Source organism: Fusarium tjaetaba, assembly GCF_013396195.1.
Source record: "Fusarium tjaetaba strain NRRL 66243 chromosome Unknown NRRL66243_c0000138, whole genome shotgun sequence".
Taxonomy (NCBI): domain Eukaryota; kingdom Fungi; phylum Ascomycota; class Sordariomycetes; order Hypocreales; family Nectriaceae; genus Fusarium; species Fusarium tjaetaba.
Genome location: NW_023501334.1, coordinates 269,287 through 289,545, shown reverse-complemented (window position 1 = coordinate 289,545; position 20,259 = coordinate 269,287). Strand labels below are relative to the sequence as shown.

The following is a 20,259-nucleotide window of genomic DNA, read 5'->3' as shown; positions in this document are numbered from 1 at the left end:
GGATTGTGCCCATCATTGGTACCGTGCCATTCGGGCTTGGGATTATTGGTATCTACATGCCCATTCAGGCGCACGCCATTGACTGCTATCCCGGATATGCAGTATTTGTTAATGCTACTATAACAGCTGTACGAGCCTTGTTTAAGGCATTACTGCTACTGGCCGGACCTAAGTTTGCCAGCTTGGGCCTGTGATGGTGAAACTCCTTACTTGGATTCTTAGGTATGGTGTTTGTCCCAGTTCCTATCCTCTTTAACAGGTATGGGAAAGCTATCCGAGAAAAGTTCCCCGCAGACCTGGACGGATAGCGAGCATGGCGTAAAATCTCCAGCTTGCAAATAGTATTATCTGAAGTTATATCCCAAGAGGTCGCTGTAGAAGAATGACCAGGGGGATTTTGTAATGACCCGGACTAGATTAGTAATGCAACGCATCATGCCACGTGGTAACAAATGGAATTCACATCCTGATAGAGGTGCTGATAGTATACCATTTATTATCGTGACTTGACGTGTGTAGACCCAGATACCAACAAACAGGTCCAATAATTAAGGTCTCTTAGAAAAGGCGACTAACTGCCAGGCGTGTCATGTTTTCAATTCTCAGAAAGCAAGCTTTACTTGTGGTGGTCATGGTGATCCTTCAAGATGAACATCGACCAGTATAGACGACTCCTTCCAGAGTGTAATGTTTATATCTCTTACGATTCTGCCTTATCTAGGCCCCGTGCCCATGGCGGTCATCAAGATGAGCGAAACTTGGTTTCGCAATGACTCTTGAAGCCATCCCGGCAGTCCCCGGATCAAAGAAGTCCACCACAAGTTCTCGGGCACAAGGATCTGTGCACCAAAACCAGAATATACCTGGTCGCAAATCTTGTCAGCCACAACTTCAGCTGGTGTGACAGTGTCCTTCAACTTCCCATTTGCGACCATCTCTGCTGTCATGGCTGTCCTAATCCACGAGGGATGTACAACACTTTGATTTGTCAGAAGATATTCGTATCAATAATCAAGAGGATTTGACTTACCTGGTACGAACGCGTGGGGCTTTGTAGATATATCTCAGCTCCTGGCCAAGGCCTTCGTGGAAAGCCAGTAGGCCGACTTTCGTAGAGCCATAGGCCACATTCGTCGCTTGCGCCACAAAGGATGCCTGACTAGCGAGGTTGACAATATGACCGTGGTCTCGCTTGATCATGCTGGGGAGGAACTGCTTGGTGAGCAGGTAGGGGGCCAGGAGGTTTACATTAAAGATGTTCTTGAAGTAAGACTCTGGCAATTCTAGTATAGGTTTCAAATCTGCGAATCCGGCATTGTTGATCAGAACGGTCGGGTTGCCGTGGTCTGCTCTGATCTGATCTGCAACCGAAACTATAGCCTCTGAATCCGTGAGGTCAATCTTGTAGAAGTATGTATTTGGGGCTAAAGAAGGTCAGATACTTGTTGGCATTACATCTCTTGCGGCGCAATGAATGCCATCATGACTTGACAGGACTTACCCAACTTGGTAGCGGGAGGAATCCGATCCAGGATCAAGACCTTGACACCTTTTTCAGCAAACCTTGAGACTATGGCAGCCCCAATTCCATTGCTTCCTCCAGTGACAACCACAATTTCGCGGCTCCAATCCCATGAAGGGTCGCTGACATGGTTGTTGACCTTCCTCTTGGTATACCAAGCATTCAAGTATCCTAACGACTTGAGGGCAAGGAGGACTCCAGCAGTGACTTGAAACTTTGGGTTTTTAGCCAGGTCAATGACTTTCGACAGGATCTGTTGTTGTTGATACATGACCACCGATGACGATAATAAGCGCTATCTTTCTTAGTAAAGAGACAACCCTGGTTCGATTTTAATATAAAGAGAACAAAGGAACTACGCAAGGAGTTAAGCGATATTTTACAAGAGAACCAATTTATATAGGTATACATCATCGGAAGCTGGGCACTTGATGATCAAACCCGAAACGCTCCACTCTTGCCTCGCTTGCGTTATGCCACCTTGATTTTTTCGAGGAATGGTAAGCTACAGATGAGGTACAGCGATTCCGGATAGGCTTTGGTATAACATAAAGTATTTACTTTGTCGCTGTTGTCTAGTTCTGTCTTGGACTGAGACTCTAGTGCATTTCTCCGCAGTGACAGATTTGACTTTGTGGGGCTGTGCCGAGGGTATGCCGAGGGACTACCTCCGACTTTAGGGACTTCTCGTCGACTGTGACAGTAGGGACACTATAGCTTTGGCAAAGTCAACCTTGCATTATGGCAGCACCAAGCTACCCAGTCAGTTGCTCGATAGCCAGGGTGGATCCGCATGGCTTAGAACCTGCAGCAGCTCCCGATTCGTTACTATAGCATAAGGGGTCTTTACTTGTGAAGTTTGATTGTTTGTACCCTTGGTCTGAATCATGTAGGGGGGAAGGCTGCACTGACAGTTAAGCAGTCAGTAATTATGGTACAGTCGGACTCAGCCCCGTAGTTTCTTTAGGTTGATCAATTATTACTTTAATCTCTGGACTATGTGCTCCAGGTTCCATTGATCTTCTTACATCTTTATCTCCGACATAACTCTATTGCAAGCATCTCGCTATGTGCAGGCCCATCTTCTAGGTCATCTTGATAGGTTACATGGTTAATACCCATCAGGCTCTAGACCTGCCCAACCAGTCGCCATTTCCCAGTGCTCAGCCCAGCAACTCGAACGATGGCACACCGGGGGAAACTCTCCAGGTAAGCATCATTCAACTCAACCTCTGATAAGGTCGATGGAACCTCATTTTTTTAGGTGCATTACTAATCTTTCTCGTGTTCCCCATTTCTTCAAATATGCCATCTTGAATGCACCCCTGCCCAATTTGCATATTCCAGTCTTGGAATCAAAGTATGCCCACTTGCAACCCTTCTTCCGATTACACCTTAGACCGCAATCTCTATCGTTAGCGACAACCTGGCCTTTTTTCTCTAGGTTTCGTGTAGCATAAAATGTACACTCGTATATATAGTGACGCGTGCCGATCTTGTTTGGGCCCCCAATGCATTTAAACTCGGGCTTGTGCTGTTTCTTTTTTGAATTTTTACAATTTCTGTTGCACTCGTTGATTGCATCGGTTTTGTCGCTTTCACATTGGTTGACCTTGGTTGTGCAATTTCTGTTGCACTCGTTGATTGCATTGGTTTTGTCCCTATCACACTGGTCGACCTTGGTTGTGCAATTTCTGTTGCACTCGTTGATTGCATCGGTTTTGTCCCTTTCACATTGGTTGACCTTGGTTGTGCAAGCCTCGGTATCCTTTTGGCGATCTGCTTCGCAGATTTTGAGCTTGTCATTGCACTCATTGATATCTGTGGCGTTGTCTGGATTTTCGACCAATGTAAGCGAGACGTGTTTACGCTGCGGATTCACGGTAAGGTTCTCGTCGAGGAGATAATTGCATTGCCCGCTCCTGCCTTTTCCTGGGGGCGTCTGCCAGCGGACACCAACGCATGGCCCGTTTTCATGGCACTTTCGAGCGCATTCTTCTAAACTCGATGTATAATTGGCGACTTCGCGAACGTGATATTGATAGTCGCAGCGAACTCGGTATTGTTTTTTGTCGAAAAGAAGAACCTTTCCGTGAGACAATGGGCAACAAGCTTCATACGTTCCCGTGGTGTTACAGGATTGAGCGACTGCCAGGGCAGATAACGCGACAACACAGGCCAGATAGACGAGGTAAGAGGGGCAAAACATATTTTCTTAGTTACAAAGTAAATGGACAAACGATGCTTGTTGGTCGATATCCGGGTAGGTTTATTGTTGTTCTCTCTGGAATTGGACCCCTTCAGTGCACCAGGAGATATAACTAACCACCAGTAACTCTATGGCCCGACCAAGGAGCGCCAAGACGAGCAGCTGGCTACTTTGGGTCGATAGGTTGCATCCGGACTTGCGGAAATGGCGGTGTTGTCTATACGGCTGCTCAGCCAGCCACTTTATCTCAGCTCGGACGGGACTGGTACTTGCAGGGTTGTTGTGCGTGTATATCTGCAGGCTGCACCGAATGTCACATCATATTATGTGGCACGGGACAGTGTGCACAGATACTTGTCGATTTCTTACCTATTTCGGCCAAATGCACTATCACCTCCAACACTACATACCTAGACAGTAGTTTTTATTTTACCGACTCGTCGCTTTGCAGCTGCAAAGCGTCGTATTCGGTTGGTGTTCAATCATCATGTGAATAATTGACTGGGTATTATCAGCTCCCGTCGTGCAGGAAGCTAAGCTCCTTCTCGTCTGTATGCAGCAGATAGCGCATTATAGCGAGCAGGGGATGGTTCTGTGATTGTCTTTTCTCGTGAGCAAGAACTTTGGTTCAGGTATTGGTAAATTCATCGAGGCGCCGCGGGCGTTCTTGCAATCGAATGAGGGGCTGGCTTTTCGCACAGCGAGTCTTGTCCAGTAGGATCACGGCTCGGTAAAACATGGTTCCGGGGGGGGCCTGACTTCGTACACAAGCTCTTGATTACTTTGGATGCAGTCGCGTCCAAGCCCTTAAAGCCAACCACGTCTTGATGCTCAGACATACTCAACCTCATTTTCTTCTTTCTATCCCCAACTCTCGAGTCCCAGCATGGCGAACCCCACTCTCCGAGTCATTCTTTTGGCTCTGTTTGTTTGTCTTGTTTGCTCTCAAGACGCCCCGAACCAACAGCCCCTATCACCTTCACCCCAAAACCCTGTTGGCTCAACCCCGGGTAATACCTTTTGCAATGGCCCTTGTGTCCAAGTGTCCCTAGATGACATTACCCCATCCTACGATGCCCAAAGTAAAGTTAAATGTTGTCCTACGGGCACATTCTTTGACGGCACTACCTGTGTCTCTAAACCGTCAACTGTGTGCCCACCCGATACATCCCTCCAGGGCGGATCTTGTATCTCCAACCAGAAGCCAACGTGCCCAGCTGGTACAGTTCTCCAGGCGGAGAAATGTGTTTCTACCACCGAGCCCGGTTGCTTATCAGGAGCTCGATTCGACGGCTGCAACTGTATCTCTACCCAAATTCCCTCCTGCAGTGCAGGATTTGACTTTAATGGCGTCGCTTGCGTCTCTACACAGTCTTTGGTTTGTCCAGCAGGATATACCGTGGTCGGGAACCTCTGTGCGCATAACTTGCCCCCGACCTGCCCGCTCGGGGAGAAATTAGAAAAAGGGTCTTGCATCCATTCGACCCCACCTTCTTGCCCAGCTTCGACGACCCTTGAGGATGGCCTATGTGTCAAGAAGCAGGCTCCATCATGTGCAGCTGGCTTTGTGTTCGATCAAGGGAGCAAGAGCTGCACCCACCAAGAGAAACCCACCTGTCCCACTGGCTCAATATTCAGTGGGCGCGTTTGCATCTCGGATAAGCAACCCAAGTGCAAGGAAGGCGAATTTAAAGAGGGTGCTTGTCAAAGCCTGGATGAGCCGCTCTGTGTTTACGGCGCGAGCCTCATGGACAATATTTGTGCGAAACCATTTGTCTGCAGTGATGGGTTGGTGAAATCTCGGGACCCCAAGACAGGCAGTGAGTATTGCTGTCCGGCAAACATGGGGTGGGATGAAGCCACGAAACGATGTTTGCTACCTGCCAAAGACTCTACAGCTTGTCCAGCCGGAAGTACTTTTCAGGGTGCACAATGTGTATTTACACCTGGGGAGGTGGAGTGTGAGCCCGACTTCACCTTCAATGGACATGCCTGTGCACATCGCGATTCACCTTCCTGTCCAGATAAAACTACTTTCTCAAACCGAGCTTGTGTTTTTACTGAGAAGCCTTCATGCGACGAGGGAACATTCGACGGATCAGCCTGTGTCATGCCTCAGAAACCCAGCTGCTCAGGCAAATCTGTCTTGTCAGGGGACACCTGCGTGTCTATGGAGTCGCCAGCCTGCCCTGACCAGATGATTCTCCGTCCGCGCGGGGACGTGTGCATCTCCACGAGCTCTCCTACATGCCCTTCAGGATCGGTGTCAGATGGCGGCAATCTCTGCCTCACAACCAGCACTCCCGTGTGCACTGCAGGAACACTGAGAGATGGCAAGTGTATTGCCAGCACAGGTCCAACTTGTTTAGACAATACCATCTTCGATGGCAAGTATTGTGTTTCTCAGAGCCCCCCAGGCTGTGAGCAGGGCTTCACTTTCAACGGAACTGCGTGTGTCTCGCACGGCCTCCCTGCTTGCCCTGGAGGTGCCATCTTTGACGGAAAGGCTTGCCTCCACAGCGAGGCTCCTAAATGTCCCTCGAACACTCACCTCCAGGGGGACAAGTGTGTCAGCCAATCAGGTCCCAGGTGTCCTGACGGTTATGTTTACTCACCGCAGGGATGTATCTCAGGGAAGCTCCCAGAGTGTCCAAGCGATCTACACTTGGAAGGGGAAAACTGCATTTCCAGCAATAAACCAACATGTATTGCTGGTACACAGCTTGTCAACGGCTCCTGTGTTTCTATCGATGGTCCAAATTGTCCTACTGGTAGCCAATTGCGGCCCGAAGGATGCGTCACCGTTACTGTCCCATCCTGTCCCTACGGCTCGAGTCTTGAGGATAACAAGTGCGTCTCCAACGATAGACCCAAGTGTACTCTTCCTCTAGTCGTGTTGGGCGACAAGTGTGTCTCTCGAGACCAACCGTCTTGTCCCGCAGGTACCACTTTCTCCCTTGGAAAGTGCACACTTGCTGCATCTCATGGCTGTTACAGCATGCAGTTTTGCCCTCCATCGTGAGGGCTAAGCTGTCCTTAAACTGTCGCTCGCTTGTACGTATGCTTTGATATTGGTATTCGATGTAGTATCTAGATAGTAACAGGATATAACTACCAACAAGCCATATTTAGCTTGGGCCGTTGAAATCCGCACTCTCTCCTATTCTCAATTTGACTTTTGTCTTATAAACAATTCTCTGATGTTGCAGCCACTTTCTCATTGTTTCCAACTTGAACCGCCAAGAACCTAGACAAAAGTCCACCTGGCGACGCTACAATGAGCAAAAGCGTCCGCGTCATTGAGCAGTTGCGCTGACCGTTGACTAATTAATCGCTCAGCTACTTGCTAAAATGTGAGAGACCTACCATGATATGATTCAGCCTAACGTTTGTTACTTTTCAGTTGCCCTCAACTACCCACAAGGTTCCTTTATCGACGACATGCATACTTTACATGGGTCGGCTGACCGATTCCGCCACACAGACGCATTTGCATGAAACTGCATGATATGTCACAATGGCTCGGCTACACCGGAGCAAGGCAGCTGACCTTTCCCCCCGAAAATGGATTTTGTGGAGAGCTGAGCCCACGACCAATTTGGTTGGCATTTTCGCAGATCCACAACCAAAGGCCAGCTGAACTTACATTTAGGTATAGCTCAGATGTGATAAGAGATGCACCTACATGCATAAGCGCTGAAGAAACAATGCTCTTCAAGCCAGGTGTGATAATGTTTCCGAAATAGGGCATCCTCGTATCCGCATCTTTCATGCACTCTTTTCCCTGGACATTATCATACTAAAAACACCATCTTTCGATCTGATGTCAAACTCCTTGTCATTTAGGTAAATGCGATCGATCATACAAATTCACATTGTATCTACTGGTCAAATATTCCATGTACCTATTCTCGATTTATTTACACTTTATTCTATTCTTTCCGTTTCACCCCGGTCACCGTCATGAAAGCCAACTTTCTGTTCCTCTCTCCGCTCTTTATTCCCACCTTCGCTGCCAAGTCCGCGGCCCAGGCACAAGCTTCTATCCAATGTCCTAGCCTTCCTCCCTCTAGCCATGCCTCCCAATCTTACTGCAAAATGGCCGACGGTTCACTGATCTATGTGGAAGGCGTGGGACCATTCGACTGCGAGATTCCTGATAACACTATCCGTCCCCAGAGGAATGAAGACAGCACGACCCCAGAGTCAGAGAAGCTTCCCAGCAAGGAGTCCACACACTATGAGGTTCGGCTCATTCAGTTTACCAGCGACGGTAATGTGCGCCGTGGTTGTTGTGTAGATGGGATCGCTGTTTTTGATAGTCGAATCTCAAGTCTTCACTCTTCGGAGTCCAAAGATAGGAATCAAAAGCCGCTAGAGAAATTGCAATCAGATCATCAGGTAGTGAACAGAAAGCTTCAGACGCAGGACGAAAAGGAGCTTGAGAACGAAAGTGAAGGCCCGCGCTATAATGAACGGGATCTTAAGGACTTGGGTGAAGGAGACGAATCAGACAATGGTTACGATTATGATACCGACGAAGCGGATGACTTGGATTCTGGGGAGGAGAATGAGAATGATGATTACAGTGACTATGGATATGATGAAGATGATGGAGATGATGAAGATGATGAAGATGATGAAGATGATGAAGATGATGAAGATGACGAAGATGACGAGGATGACGAGGACGATGAGGACGATGAGGACGATGAGGACGATGAGGACGATGAGGACGATGAGGACGATGAGGACGATGAGGACGATGAGGACGATGAGGACGATGAGGACGATGAGGACGATGAGGACGATGAGGACGAGGTAGATGGAGAGGTTACACCAGACAGTAAGGCTGAACTACCTCTAGAGAATTAGTAGAATACTATAATAGAAAGTAAGAAATCACTAAATATTTATTTACTTTTACTGCCTTATGAACTAATTTTGCGATTTCATTAAAGAGTTCTCATACAAAGCTATGTAAACTATCCAACTGCGTGCTGATAACCCAATGCGATGCAGTGGTTTCTTGTTAATTATCTTCCACAAAATTGGTAGAGGTTGCCCAGTCTGTGTAGCCAATGTATCATCACGCCCGTATAAGAACCATAAGAAAGCACCCGTCATGACAGCACCGCCAACAATGTTCCCCAACGTGACAGGGATAGTAGATTGGTAGATGAACTTACCAACACCAAAGTTTGTGCCGTAAAACATTCCAATGGGGACGAGGAAGAAATTGGCCACGGAGTGCTGGTAGCCCAGTGCCACGCTGCAGTATCTCGTTAATACTGTTCCATTTGATACAGAGTCTGATTTACACTTACAATGCCCAGATGGGGATCCAGATACCAACGATCTTGGAGAAGTTGTCCTTGCTACTCGTGGCAAGATACACCGCCAAGCCTACGAGCCAATTGCAGCCGATCCCTCTCGTGAAGTTAAACCACCAATTGATGTTGAACTCTCTGTTCGGCTTGTGTAACGGCATAAGACGACATAGCATCTGAGTTTAACGTATCGCTCCACCAAGCCAACACTCCCGTAAAGAAGAGACAACCCGCCAGGTTAAAGACGTAACAAACAACCCAGTTTTTTACGAGGTCGTACAGACTCGTCTTTCTCTGCAAGGTTGTGTACATCATAACGGTCATGTTGCTCGTCACCAGTTCGAAGTTTGTGAGAATGACAAGAACAAACCCGATGGGGAATGTGAAGGCGGCCAGAAGGGTGATGAGAGAAGGGTTCGATTCGCGCAGACCTGGCGCTCCACCTGCGACGACAAGGTCGAATAGTGATCCGAGTGAGATAAAGATGCCACCGAAAAAGGACTTGATGATGAGGTCTGCCCATGGGAGTTTGGCTTTAGCGATGCCTGATTGAGTCATGAGTTGGCAAGTCTCGGGCGGCGAATGAGCGTCGACTTTCTCCATCGACACGTGCGGCTGACGCCCATGGCCAGTATATTTTGAATACGAATCACCTGTCATTATACTGGCTTAGTATCTTTAGTAAATGGCGACACAAACCAGACTATGTTCCAATTAAGGGAATGCTCTATTATATATAACTTGGCACATGACGCAAGCTTGATGTCACGATGGCCCAATCTCGGATAGTCGGCCTTGAGCTCGATGACATGATTCATTAACATTTTAGTTGCTAAAAGTTCGAAGGAAAGCGCTTTAAAAATCAATTATGATGTAATTGTAACTTGACGTGCCCATGATGTTATGGTGGGTAATGCAGCCCCATTAATTCAACTTCGCGCTATCTTTCTATCTATAATCTACACTAACTCCTAAACATTGATGCGGTGACGCCAGACCAACTGTTCCTCACGAGCACTATAAGTCGAAGCCCCAAGAATAGCTCTCATCTGCTGCACACTCGTAAACAGAATTGGTCGGGCGATGAAAAAGCGAATACCCTCTGTGCAAGGCGGACTCGTCAAACTACCCTCATAAGTCCAAAACTCATCAAAGTAATCAACACTCTCCAGAAGCAGCCTATGGTTGAGAGTAGCCTCTTCGCTAACGTCTGTTTCATTGAAGCCAATCATCTTTGGGAGCTGACCAAAAAAGCTGTTTGCCTTGTTACCCGGGTCAAGACGAATAGCAAGGACTGCGCGTTCTTTGCCTTGAGCGTTGACGTGGACGAGGTGAAGCTCGGCTCTGGAGCGGTGGCGCTCGACTGTGTGGTCGGCGGGGGCGTGGATGTGCCAGCCTTTGAGGTAGACAGTCTCGTTGTCGAAGCTGAAAGAGGGGTTCTGCGTCCAGACTTGATCTTCGTTCTGGACGGTGAATGCAGGGCCGTAGCCCCAGTTAAAGAAGTTGCCGGTGATTTCATCGGGATAGTTCCATTCTTTGATCAGATGCTCCAGTGAGAGGCCTTGCTTGAGGGCGATGGGGATGGGGGACTGTTGGGTGCCATCTTGGCAAAGATGGTAGTCTAGATTGTGTCAGTCACTGGAAGCTAAGAATTGCGATTAGATGAACGTACCCGGGTTGAGACGACCCCAATTGTAAGAGAATTCATAGGCCCAGTCTGTTTTCCCAGGCTCAGCGCGAGGATCAATGGCTCGCTTCTTGTGCTTGAGGGAGTAATGATTGTTATGCTTTGCGCATGACAAGACACTGGTGACGTACGTCGCCACTGCAAAAAGCTGAGAGACACGCATTACGATGATAAGATGAAGAATAAAGTGATAGAGACTGGTGATGAGATGATTGATGAGAAGTCGTCGCGATTATGGGTAATTTTATATCTGATTGCGACGGACATGAAAGACGCAGAATTCAGTCTAGCGCGTAATAATGTCACTGCCAAGACCAAAGCGAGGCGCAAGAAAATCACAGACCATGGGGGCTTGGACTTGGGCCCCCCGCAGCAACTCAAATAAACTCTGCAAAACTCTATCTCGAAGCCAATCGATGAACAAGATCCAGGTTCTTCACCCTGTCAATCACAAAATTTCTCGATAGATTACCAGGAATTGCTTGGTGACGTTGATGGAACTTTCCATTCGTGGCCCACGTGGACGTTCCAGGCACAGCCCGCGCTAATAATGTGGGATAATGGGATTCTCCATGGGGTAATGCACTAACTAGAGAATTAGGTTTTGTAGTGGTCTGTCTTGGCGCTGGCGGTCTAGATTCATCCTTGTTTCTTCTAAACAGCGAGAGATAAGAGACAATGCGCGCTTAGTTGATGTTATTTGCAACTATCTCGGGCCTTGTGTTTGGTCCAGACCGTTGAAATGGCCGCGTAACTAGTCAGTCCTTTTTCTCACTGATAATTTCCGTATGGAATCACCCGTAGCCTTGCAGGGATCTTTGAGATATCGCATCTTCCTGGTTTCAGGGAAGCATCGTGACAGACACAGCCTCGGATTAATAGTTTAAGGTTTCGGCATCTCGTTGTATAGATTGCCGAAGGTTCCGAATATGGTTTGTCTCCGAAGAGATGAGATCTTGCATCTTGTCTCTCGGTGCAATTGGCACATTCATCTCATGATGTGAAAAGATGAGCTTGAGCTACAGCAGAAAGGTAAATATCGCGATGGAGCGCATGGTCTCTCGCCTCAATTAATTGCGGTACTTGAGCCTTGTCATTTGAGATATCATCATAAGCCAAGAAACATGGTCCCAGCATCTTGGGAGCCGTTTTGACTACCCGAGACAGGCAGCTACTGAATGTTACTGGCGACATGAGATTGGCTCACTGTACGGAGCCTTTGGCGCAGCTTCTTGGCGCATCAGGTCAAACAAACTAAAAATCACAAAGACAATCGCTTTCGTGCAGAAATAATTGCCGTCTTGGCAATGGTATAAGCCACAAGCAACGTCATTTTTTAGGACGATAGGGGTGAGTACAAAGCTGCCTGAGCTAGCGTCGACTAGTTGCGATTAACGTTTCTGGAGGCAAGGATGAGGCTTGATATTTAGAGTTTGTGCATATTGAGACTCATCTACCGTTCGTCTCGTGACCAATGATGGGAAGTTCCATTTGGGATTTTGTTGATAATTGAGCAATGTCAGGATAACGTCGGTCCGACAGAATGGCAAGAAATTGTCTCGAGATAATTCATGATTCATGATGTTACACCTTTTCCGCCGGGTCAACTACCCTAGAGATTGATAAGCGTATTTATCGATAAGAAGATAAGATATTTAGGCATGATCTGGCAAAACAAAACCGCACTGGAGATGGTGTAACTCTGATGCGTTTGCTCTAATAAATCTATTTCATGTTAAGCCTTTGTTCACATTGTTGAGACCTGGCGTGATAAGCAGTACTAACAGCTATCTCATCAGCAGCTTCAAACGTCGTTGGACCTGAACAACGTTTAACCGCTTGTAGTAAGCCTTGTCTGGTCCGATAAAGTACCTTAAATTGTAAAAAGACGTTACAGGGCACCGATTCGAATGCGCAAGTATAAATGGTCTTTCGAATTGCAAGTAAACGCGGGACAGACGCTGGGAACCGTCTACCCCAGAGCCATGAGAAGATTAAGACTTCTATAGTGCTAAACATAATTACCTACCCTAAGTAGCTGGAACTGCTTGGCTTCTCTTAGCTATACCTTCAATAGAGAAGGCGCAACTACTTTGAGCCACTTTGGGTAGAAAGTATTGCTGTTCTTAAATATATCAGTTCTGATGTGCTGCGCTAACTTGAGCTCAAGGTATATCAGTACAGGAAGGACATATTCCAACAGGTTACCTTTTTGGCAAGCTGTGCGAGCCCCTCTCTAGAGTCTGCATGTAACGTAGCCGTTCCCTAATCGTTTAATCAGGTTCTCCAATTGGGCATGTCTGCCTTGTCTCAACTCAGCCAGTACAAATGCCTCGTGCGGCTGAACCCGACTGCATCTCACTAACCCAAGAACAACTTAGCTCCTCTCCCTTTCCCTTCACTAACGCCCAATTTCGATGAGAATGTGCCTCGCGTGGCTTTTACGGCGCCGAAATGATCTTATCTCCACGGTCTAGACCATTGCATTTCTATTTTGGACATTCAGCTGAAACCATGTGTCGCTACACAAATACCCGCTCTTGGCACTCTTGGCCTTTTGCTTGTAATTCTCCACGGATTATACCGCGACGACGACGAAATGCCTTTTGACTTCAAGGCCTACGACCAGAAATGCCAGGGCTTGACGCTCGAGGAGCTACAGCGGGAATGGGAGCACTATACCCGCCTTATCTCGGGCGCTGCCACGTCGACTGCAGTGTCGGGATGCGCTATTCCCCTCACGCTAGGTGTTTCGACGATTGGAGTCGCGATGGCAGCACCGGCGATACACAACGCACGAAAGAAACGCGAGATCATTGAACGACATCTCAACCGACTTAACGCGACGCATAAAACACGAAAGCGCGATGTACTTGGAAGTATGGCCGTCAGCGGAACGATTGGCGTAGTCACCCTCGGAGTCGGAAGCATGGGCGCTGATGCCGTTGCAACTGCTGGTGCAGAACACGGCATTCAGTCGATTGTAGCGAACGAGACGGCTATCAAGCTCGTGTCGCATGCTGCGCTCGATGGTGCGGGGATGATGGTTGAGCATAAGCATACGGATCATTTGAAGAAGAAGGATGCGCGAAAGGCGTTTCAAAAGGCTGGTGTTTTTCAGGCTGTTCAGGATGCTAAGGCTGCTGAGGCGGGGTATACTATTCAGCCGTATCAGAGCAATGGGCAGGTTTATGCTGCTGGGAGTTCGTCGCAGGCACTTCCACTGCCGCCGCCGCCGTATAATGTTGCTGTTGGTCAGACACCTGTACCGCAAAGCTACAACACTACGCTGAATGGGTATCCTCAGGACTTCAAAGCTCCAGCCCAACACCAAGTCCAGCAAAGCCAGACTTACTTGACGCCGCATGTCACTGGACAACAGCCTATACAACAGCAGTATGATTACTCACAGCAACAAGTCCCGACATATGGTGCACCATCACCTATGCCTCCAGCGAGCACGCAGATGTTCTCACCACCGCAAACACCAGCCGTGCAGTACCCTCCTCAGACTACACATGCACCAAACATGCAGCCAGCACAGCCGCAGCCTCTCTACCAACAGCAGACAGGAGCTCCGCCCTATAACCCTGCTGTGACACCGCAGCCTTTCAACATGGTTGCCATGCATCAGGCTCTTCCTCCTGCTACACCAGCGCCATCTACTCCTTATCAACAGCCGCAGGTTCAACAGGTTCCGAATATGGTGTTGCCTACACTTCCGCAGGATAACCCTCATGGATATATGCCTCAACAAGTACAGCCGCAGCCAACTGGACAAATTGTTGGTGCACCCCAAGCGGGATACTCCCCACCTACCCCAGCAACAACAGCTGGATATCCACCTGCTGTCACAGTTTCGCACCAGCCAACACCGCAGCCTGCTTCTGTAGCTCAGGTCCCACCGCCTGCTGATACAGCCAATGGTTACCAGACTCCAGTGCAACATGTTGCACCGGCTGTCCAACCGCAGTATCAGCAGCAGCCCGGCTATCCAACGCCCCAGCACACTGGCACTTACCAGCAAAGTCCAGCGCCTGCACCCGTAGACCGAAGAAGCTCATTCATAGCCCCGCACCAACCAGCATACGCTCCGCATGCACCATACAATCCTCAAGATTGGGCTCCCAAACCTCAACAAGCTTATGCTCCTCAGGCTCCCAGCATGGCCAGTCCAGCTGCACCAGCGATGCAGTACCAGATGCCGCCGACTCCTCTCCCAACTGGCTCAACAGTGAATCAGTACCAGTACGACAACAAAGGTTCATATTTCCCAGCCCAGCCTCAAACCCCTCAGGTGACAGGGCAAGCCCCGCAACAATATCCACCAGGGAATTATGCCGGGGCCCCGATGCACAATCCTGTACAGGTGACGCAATAGCTGTGGAGACGTGAGATTGGTGGGTTGCAATTGGAAGCATGAGTTATGCTTAATTAGTTATGAGAAATGAAATCAAGTTGAGACTTAGCGTGTCACTGCCAATTCCACTTGAGGCTCCCATTCTTCACTTGATCGTTTCTATTCAGTGTTTATACGCCGTCGTTGACTGAAGATTTCACAAGAGCCATCACAGTGGAGCATTGGTTGAAGTATTTACGCTAGTCTATAATAGGCAATTGTGCATTTCGACTCATCCAAGGTCATACCTTTTCAGCGGGGCCCACCTCTCGACAAGCTCTATAAGAACAACCAACAAACACAAACGTAACATCTCACCAACTCATCACATAAAATGACTGCACTAAACACCATAAACATGGAAGACCTAGACATAGAGCTAGACGTCATCGGCCAACAACCCTTCATGGTCAAGATCTACACCCAAATCAGCTTTTGCTTCCCAATCACCGACCCCTCCACGCACCCAGCCATCACCGCCACCATCAAGCAAGGCCTGCAGCGTCTCTCACAGAGCTTTCCTTGGGTAGCAGGCCAAGTCAAAGACGATGGCACTGGCGTATTCCATATCAAACCGTTCGAGGAGACGCCGCGACTGGTAGTCAAGGATCTTCGCGATGACCCCTCAGCACCAACAATGGAGGGTTTGAGAAAAGCAGAGTTTCCTATGAGCATGTTTGACGAGAACAAAATCGCGCCTAAGAAAACTCTTCCTTTTGGTCCTGATTACTCGCCTGATGATCCTTCGCCTGTGCTGATCTTTCAGCTCAATTTTATTGAGGGCGGGCTGATATTCACTGTCAATGGGCAGCATGGATGCATGGACATGACAGGTCAGGATGAGCTGATTCGACTGCTCTCCAAGGCTTGTCGCGACGAAGCTTTCTCAGAACAAGAGATATCGACAATGAATCTTGATCGCAAGACCATTGTTCCGCCACTGGAGAAGTACGAACTCGGGCCTGAGCTGGATCATCAAATCATCAAGCCCCCTCCAACCACTGAAGCCCCGCCAACACCACCAAAAGCAAGCTGGGCTTTCTTCTCATTTATTCCACAAGCTCTATCCGAGCTCAAGGACAAGGCGACACAGACTCTTGATGGAAGATCCGAGTTCGTATCCACAGACGATGCCCTCTCGGCGTTTATCTGGCAATCTGTCAGCCGCGCCCGTCTCCCCCGTCTAGACGAATCCACCTCAACTGAATTCTGCCGCGCCGTCGATGTACGCACCCAACTAGACGTGCCAAAGACCTACCCCGGAATCCTCCAAAACATGACCTACAGCGTCTCAAACCTCTCTCAAATCGCCAACGAGCCACTCGGCGTCGTAGCTTCACGGCTGCGGTCTCAACTCGGTCGCGATGATCTTCGTCGGCGAACACAAGCCCTGGTGACATACCTCCAGGACCAGGAAAACAGGGCGAAAGTGTCTGTCACAGCGGACGCGAATCCATCAACGGATATTATGCTCAGTTCATGGGCGAAGCTAAAATGCTGGGAGTATGACTTTGGATTTGGACTAGGAAAGCCAGAGAGTGTAAGACGGCCACTATTCGAGCCGTTTGAGAGCCTGATGTATCTTATGCCCAAGAGACTCGATGGAGAAATCACCGCGGCGGTCTCGTTGAGGGATGAGGATATGGAGAGGTTGAAGAGTGACGAGGAGTGGAAAGCGTATGCAAAGTACATTGGTTGAAGATAGTTCGCGGGGTTCAATGCAACGTTTCGGCGGGGAAGCTCATGACATAATTCGACATCATCCGAGATTGATGCTTATTCTTGTTTGTAGAGTTGTATTTTGCGGAGACGATATGCAGATCTCGGACTATTCTGCTGATGAGCGTTGCTGCGATAGGTGCGGGAGTTGGACGTGACGATCGTAGGGCTTGGCGTCTGGGGAGGATCATAAGTAGAGCCGAGGCGACGACCGAATGTTTTCCATATAAAATGACAGTATTCTTCACGATGAAGGTAGTGGTTGTAGAGTATCCAAAAGCCTTGGTATTGAAACAACATGGACCTATCTGCTATGGGATTCCCAGGGGCCTTGCCCGACTGGAGTAACCTCAACGTCCTGCACCGCAACACCCTCCCAGCCCGAGCCCACTTCTACACCTACCCAAACCAAGACTCAGCTCTCACCTTCAACCGCGAGCAAAGCTACTTCCATAGCCTCAACGGAACATGGAAATTCCACTACGACCCCAGTCCCCTCGACGCCCCAATCTGGCAAACCGCCAACACCAGCTCATGGGCTGACATTCAAGTCCCTGGCATGTGGCAGCTCCAAGGCTACGGGCATCCTCACTATACCAACATCGACTATCCCTTCTCCGTCACTCCTCCCAATGTGTCTTATGTCAATCCCACTGGGTCTTACTGGCGACAGTTTGACGTACCTGATGAATGGGATGGTGATCAGGTCAGACTGCGATTTGAGGGTGTTGATAGTGCGTTTCATGTTTGGGTTAATGGCGAAGAGGTTGGGTATGGACAGGGGAGTCGTAATCCGAGTGAGTTTGACATTACGGATTATCTGTCTCCTGGTCAGGCGAATGATCTTGCTGTGAGGGTTTATCAGTGGTCTGATGGTTCTTATATCGAGGATCAGGATCAGTGGTGGCTGTCTGGTATCTTTCGCGATGTTTACCTCATTCCCTTCTCTGAATCGTCTATCGTTGACTTTCAGATTGACTCTGAACTGAGTGACTCTTTTGATGAGGGGTTGTTCAAAGTCAATGTTACGATTCAAGGAAAAGAGGGCGACCTTGCCATCAACTTGCTCTCACCTAATGGTTCCGTTATTGATGAATGGAAAGGATCGTCTTCGGATAATTACGAGAAGAATCTGTCTGGAGACGACTTTAATATCTGGTCTGCGGAAACGCCAAACTTGTACACCTTGCTCATCACCTTCAACGGCCGAACCATCAGCCAGAAAGTTGGCCTTCGGCGCGTTGAGATCAAGGGATCCAACTTTTACGTCAACGGAAAGCCTATCATCATATACGGAGTCAACAGGCATGAGCATCATCATCTTACCGGGCGCACAATCAGCTACGAAAACATGCGAAAGGACTTGTTACTCATGAAGCGATCCAACATCAATGCAATTCGCACAGCTCATCAGCCTCCCCACCCTGACTTTTTCGACGTGGCCGATGAGCTCGGCTTCTACGTCATTGCAGAGTCTGACCTCGAATGCCATGGCTTTGGTGGTATTGAGGAGACAGAGGAAGAAGCTGCTGAGTGGCTCTCCAATAATCCTGATTGGGAAGAAGCTTATGTCGATCGTGCTCGTCAGCTGGTGGAACGTGTCAAGAATCACGCATCAGTTATTATCTGGTCTCTTGGCAATGAGTGCTTTTACGGTCGGAACCACGCTGCCATGAGCAAATGGATCAAAGAGAGAGATCCAAGTCGGATTATTCACTACGAACAGGATCGTAACGCTACGTCGACAGATATGTACAGTCAAATGTACAGCACGCCCGATGATGTGAGGGAGTTTATCAAGACACATACCGACAAGCCAATTTTGTTGTGTGAATATGCTCAGTAAGTTCCCTCCAACAACTCAGAGGGTACTTAGCTAATAGTGATAGTGCCATGGGCAACGGACCAGGTGGTCTTGTAGAGTACATCGATCTCTTCAGAACCGAGCCACTCTCCCAAGGAGGCCTTGTCTGGGAGTGGAGCAATCACGGACTTCTCAAGAAGGAAGAGAACGCTACATACTACGCTTATGGAGGGGACTTTGGAGACGAGCCGAATGATGGGGACTTTATCATGGACGGTCTTGTGCTGTCTGACCACTCGCCCATGCCATCGCTGAAGGAGTACGCCAAGGTCATCCAGCCTGTTTCGGTGAAGCTGTCAAAGAACGGCAGTGCAATGACTGTTATCAATCACTATGACTTCTCTGACTTGAGTCATCTTGATGTTTCGTGGCATGTTGTCGCGGATGGTCTCAAGACTGAGTCTCGTCCACTCGACCTTCCGAGAGTACCTGCTGGAGAAAATAGGACCGTGGCACTACCTTCGGGTCTGAACCTCACGCAAGATGAGGCATGGATCGCAGTTGAGTTCAAGCTGAAGGAAGACAATCTCTGGGCTCCTAAGGGCCACGTTATTGCTTGGGATCAACTTCACATCCAACGTCCCAGCGTCGAGAAGCGAGACATGTCGCTGGTCCGCCGTCAAGACAGCGGAGAGTTCCAGAAAAACGGGACTAAGCTCCTCTATAAGAGCGGAGACTCCTCGTTTGGCTTTGATCTGTTGCAAGGTAACGCGACTTGGAACATCAACGGCGTCGACATCTTCCAACGTGGCCCTGAACTCTCATTCTACCGTGCTCTCACACAGAACGACGCAGCATCTTCAGGCGATGGCCCAATCTGGGAACAAGAAAAGATCCCAATGATCTACCCACAAGTACGCGACGTCACCTGGCGGGTCGATGATGACGGCGCAGTGGTACACTACAAAGTCTGGGTTGGCGTCAAGACCCGTGCTTGGGGCGTCGAGGCAGACATGATTTACAGGATCCCTACCAGCGGACCTCAACTCCAACTCGAAGTTCGAGGTGAATTCGTTGGCAAGAATGAGTCGCATGTCATTCCCCGCATTGGCCTCATGGCTGTTCTACCTGAGTCGTTTGACGATGTATCATGGTTCGGCCGAGGACCTGGAGAGAGCTACAAGGACTCCAAGCAAGGGTCCCGCATGGGGCAGTATAGCTCCACAGTACCGGACTTGTTTACGTATTATGATTATCCTCAAGAGAATGGCAATCGGGAAGATTTGCGCTGGCTGAAGATTGGAAATAAGGACGTTACGCTTGATGCGCGACGAACGGGGAGTGAGCCGTTTAGTTTCACGGCTCGGAGGTACATGCCATTTGACTTGGATGACGCACAGCACCCGCATGATTTAAAGCCGTTGAATATGACGGTTCTGCATCTTGATTACGATAACAATGGCCTTGGATCAGCTACGGTTCGGGTCCGACCGTTTGAGAAGTACAGGTGCTACACCAAGCCATTCAACTTTACCTTCAACTTCAACATAGTCTAGCCCCACAAGATAATCAAGTCCAAATGATTTGGC

The 20,259-nt window shown here is 48.8% G+C and overlaps 8 protein-coding genes across 8 annotated transcripts; 5 read left to right on the top strand and 3 right to left on the bottom strand.

Moving 5' to 3' along the window:
• Window positions 1-713: 713 nt before the first annotated feature.
• On the bottom strand, window positions 714-1,793 carry FTJAE_7037 (retinal short-chain dehydrogenase reductase; the record flags this gene model as incomplete). The annotated part of the gene is made up of 3 exons (XM_037353712.1): window positions 714-978; window positions 1,031-1,424; window positions 1,502-1,793. The coding sequence occupies 3 exons, from the start codon at window positions 1,791-1,793 to the stop codon at window positions 714-716; spliced, it is 951 nt and encodes a 316-aa protein (XP_037205983.1).
• Window positions 1,794-4,617: 2,824 nt separating this feature from the next.
• FTJAE_7036 (tenascin X precursor) lies at window positions 4,618-6,753 on the top strand (the record flags this gene model as incomplete). Its single annotated transcript, XM_037353711.1, has 1 exon — window positions 4,618-6,753. One exon carries the CDS (start codon window positions 4,618-4,620, stop codon window positions 6,751-6,753), a length of 2,136 nt encoding a protein of 711 aa, XP_037205982.1.
• A 941-nt stretch (window positions 6,754-7,694) lies between these two features.
• Window positions 7,695-8,606, top strand: FTJAE_7035 (uncharacterized protein; the record flags this gene model as incomplete). The annotated part of the gene is made up of 1 exon (XM_037353710.1): window positions 7,695-8,606. The coding sequence occupies one exon, from the start codon at window positions 7,695-7,697 to the stop codon at window positions 8,604-8,606; it is 912 nt and encodes a 303-aa protein (XP_037205981.1).
• A 157-nt stretch (window positions 8,607-8,763) lies between these two features.
• Window positions 8,764-9,664, bottom strand: FTJAE_7034 (formate transporter; the record flags this gene model as incomplete). The annotated part of the gene is made up of 4 exons (XM_037353709.1): window positions 8,764-8,801; window positions 8,921-9,003; window positions 9,059-9,199; window positions 9,342-9,664. The coding sequence occupies 4 exons, from the start codon at window positions 9,662-9,664 to the stop codon at window positions 8,764-8,766; spliced, it is 585 nt and encodes a 194-aa protein (XP_037205980.1).
• Window positions 9,665-10,032: 368 nt separating this feature from the next.
• FTJAE_7033 (carbonic anhydrase) lies at window positions 10,033-10,911 on the bottom strand (the record flags this gene model as incomplete). Its single annotated transcript, XM_037353708.1, has 2 exons — window positions 10,033-10,682; window positions 10,734-10,911. The coding sequence occupies 2 exons, from the start codon at window positions 10,909-10,911 to the stop codon at window positions 10,033-10,035; spliced, it is 828 nt and encodes a 275-aa protein (XP_037205979.1).
• Window positions 10,912-13,347: 2,436 nt separating this feature from the next.
• On the top strand, window positions 13,348-15,129 carry FTJAE_7032 (uncharacterized protein; the record flags this gene model as incomplete). Its single annotated transcript, XM_037353707.1, has 1 exon — window positions 13,348-15,129. The coding sequence occupies one exon, from the start codon at window positions 13,348-13,350 to the stop codon at window positions 15,127-15,129; it is 1,782 nt and encodes a 593-aa protein (XP_037205978.1).
• A 352-nt stretch (window positions 15,130-15,481) lies between these two features.
• FTJAE_7031 (trichothecene 3-o-acetyltransferase) lies at window positions 15,482-16,846 on the top strand (the record flags this gene model as incomplete). Its single annotated transcript, XM_037353706.1, has 1 exon — window positions 15,482-16,846. The coding sequence occupies one exon, from the start codon at window positions 15,482-15,484 to the stop codon at window positions 16,844-16,846; it is 1,365 nt and encodes a 454-aa protein (XP_037205977.1).
• A 318-nt stretch (window positions 16,847-17,164) lies between these two features.
• Window positions 17,165-20,226, top strand: FTJAE_7030 (beta-galactosidase; the record flags this gene model as incomplete). The annotated part of the gene is made up of 2 exons (XM_037353705.1): window positions 17,165-18,708; window positions 18,756-20,226. The coding sequence occupies 2 exons, from the start codon at window positions 17,165-17,167 to the stop codon at window positions 20,224-20,226; spliced, it is 3,015 nt and encodes a 1,004-aa protein (XP_037205976.1).
• Between the last annotated feature and the right edge of the window lie 33 nt (window positions 20,227-20,259).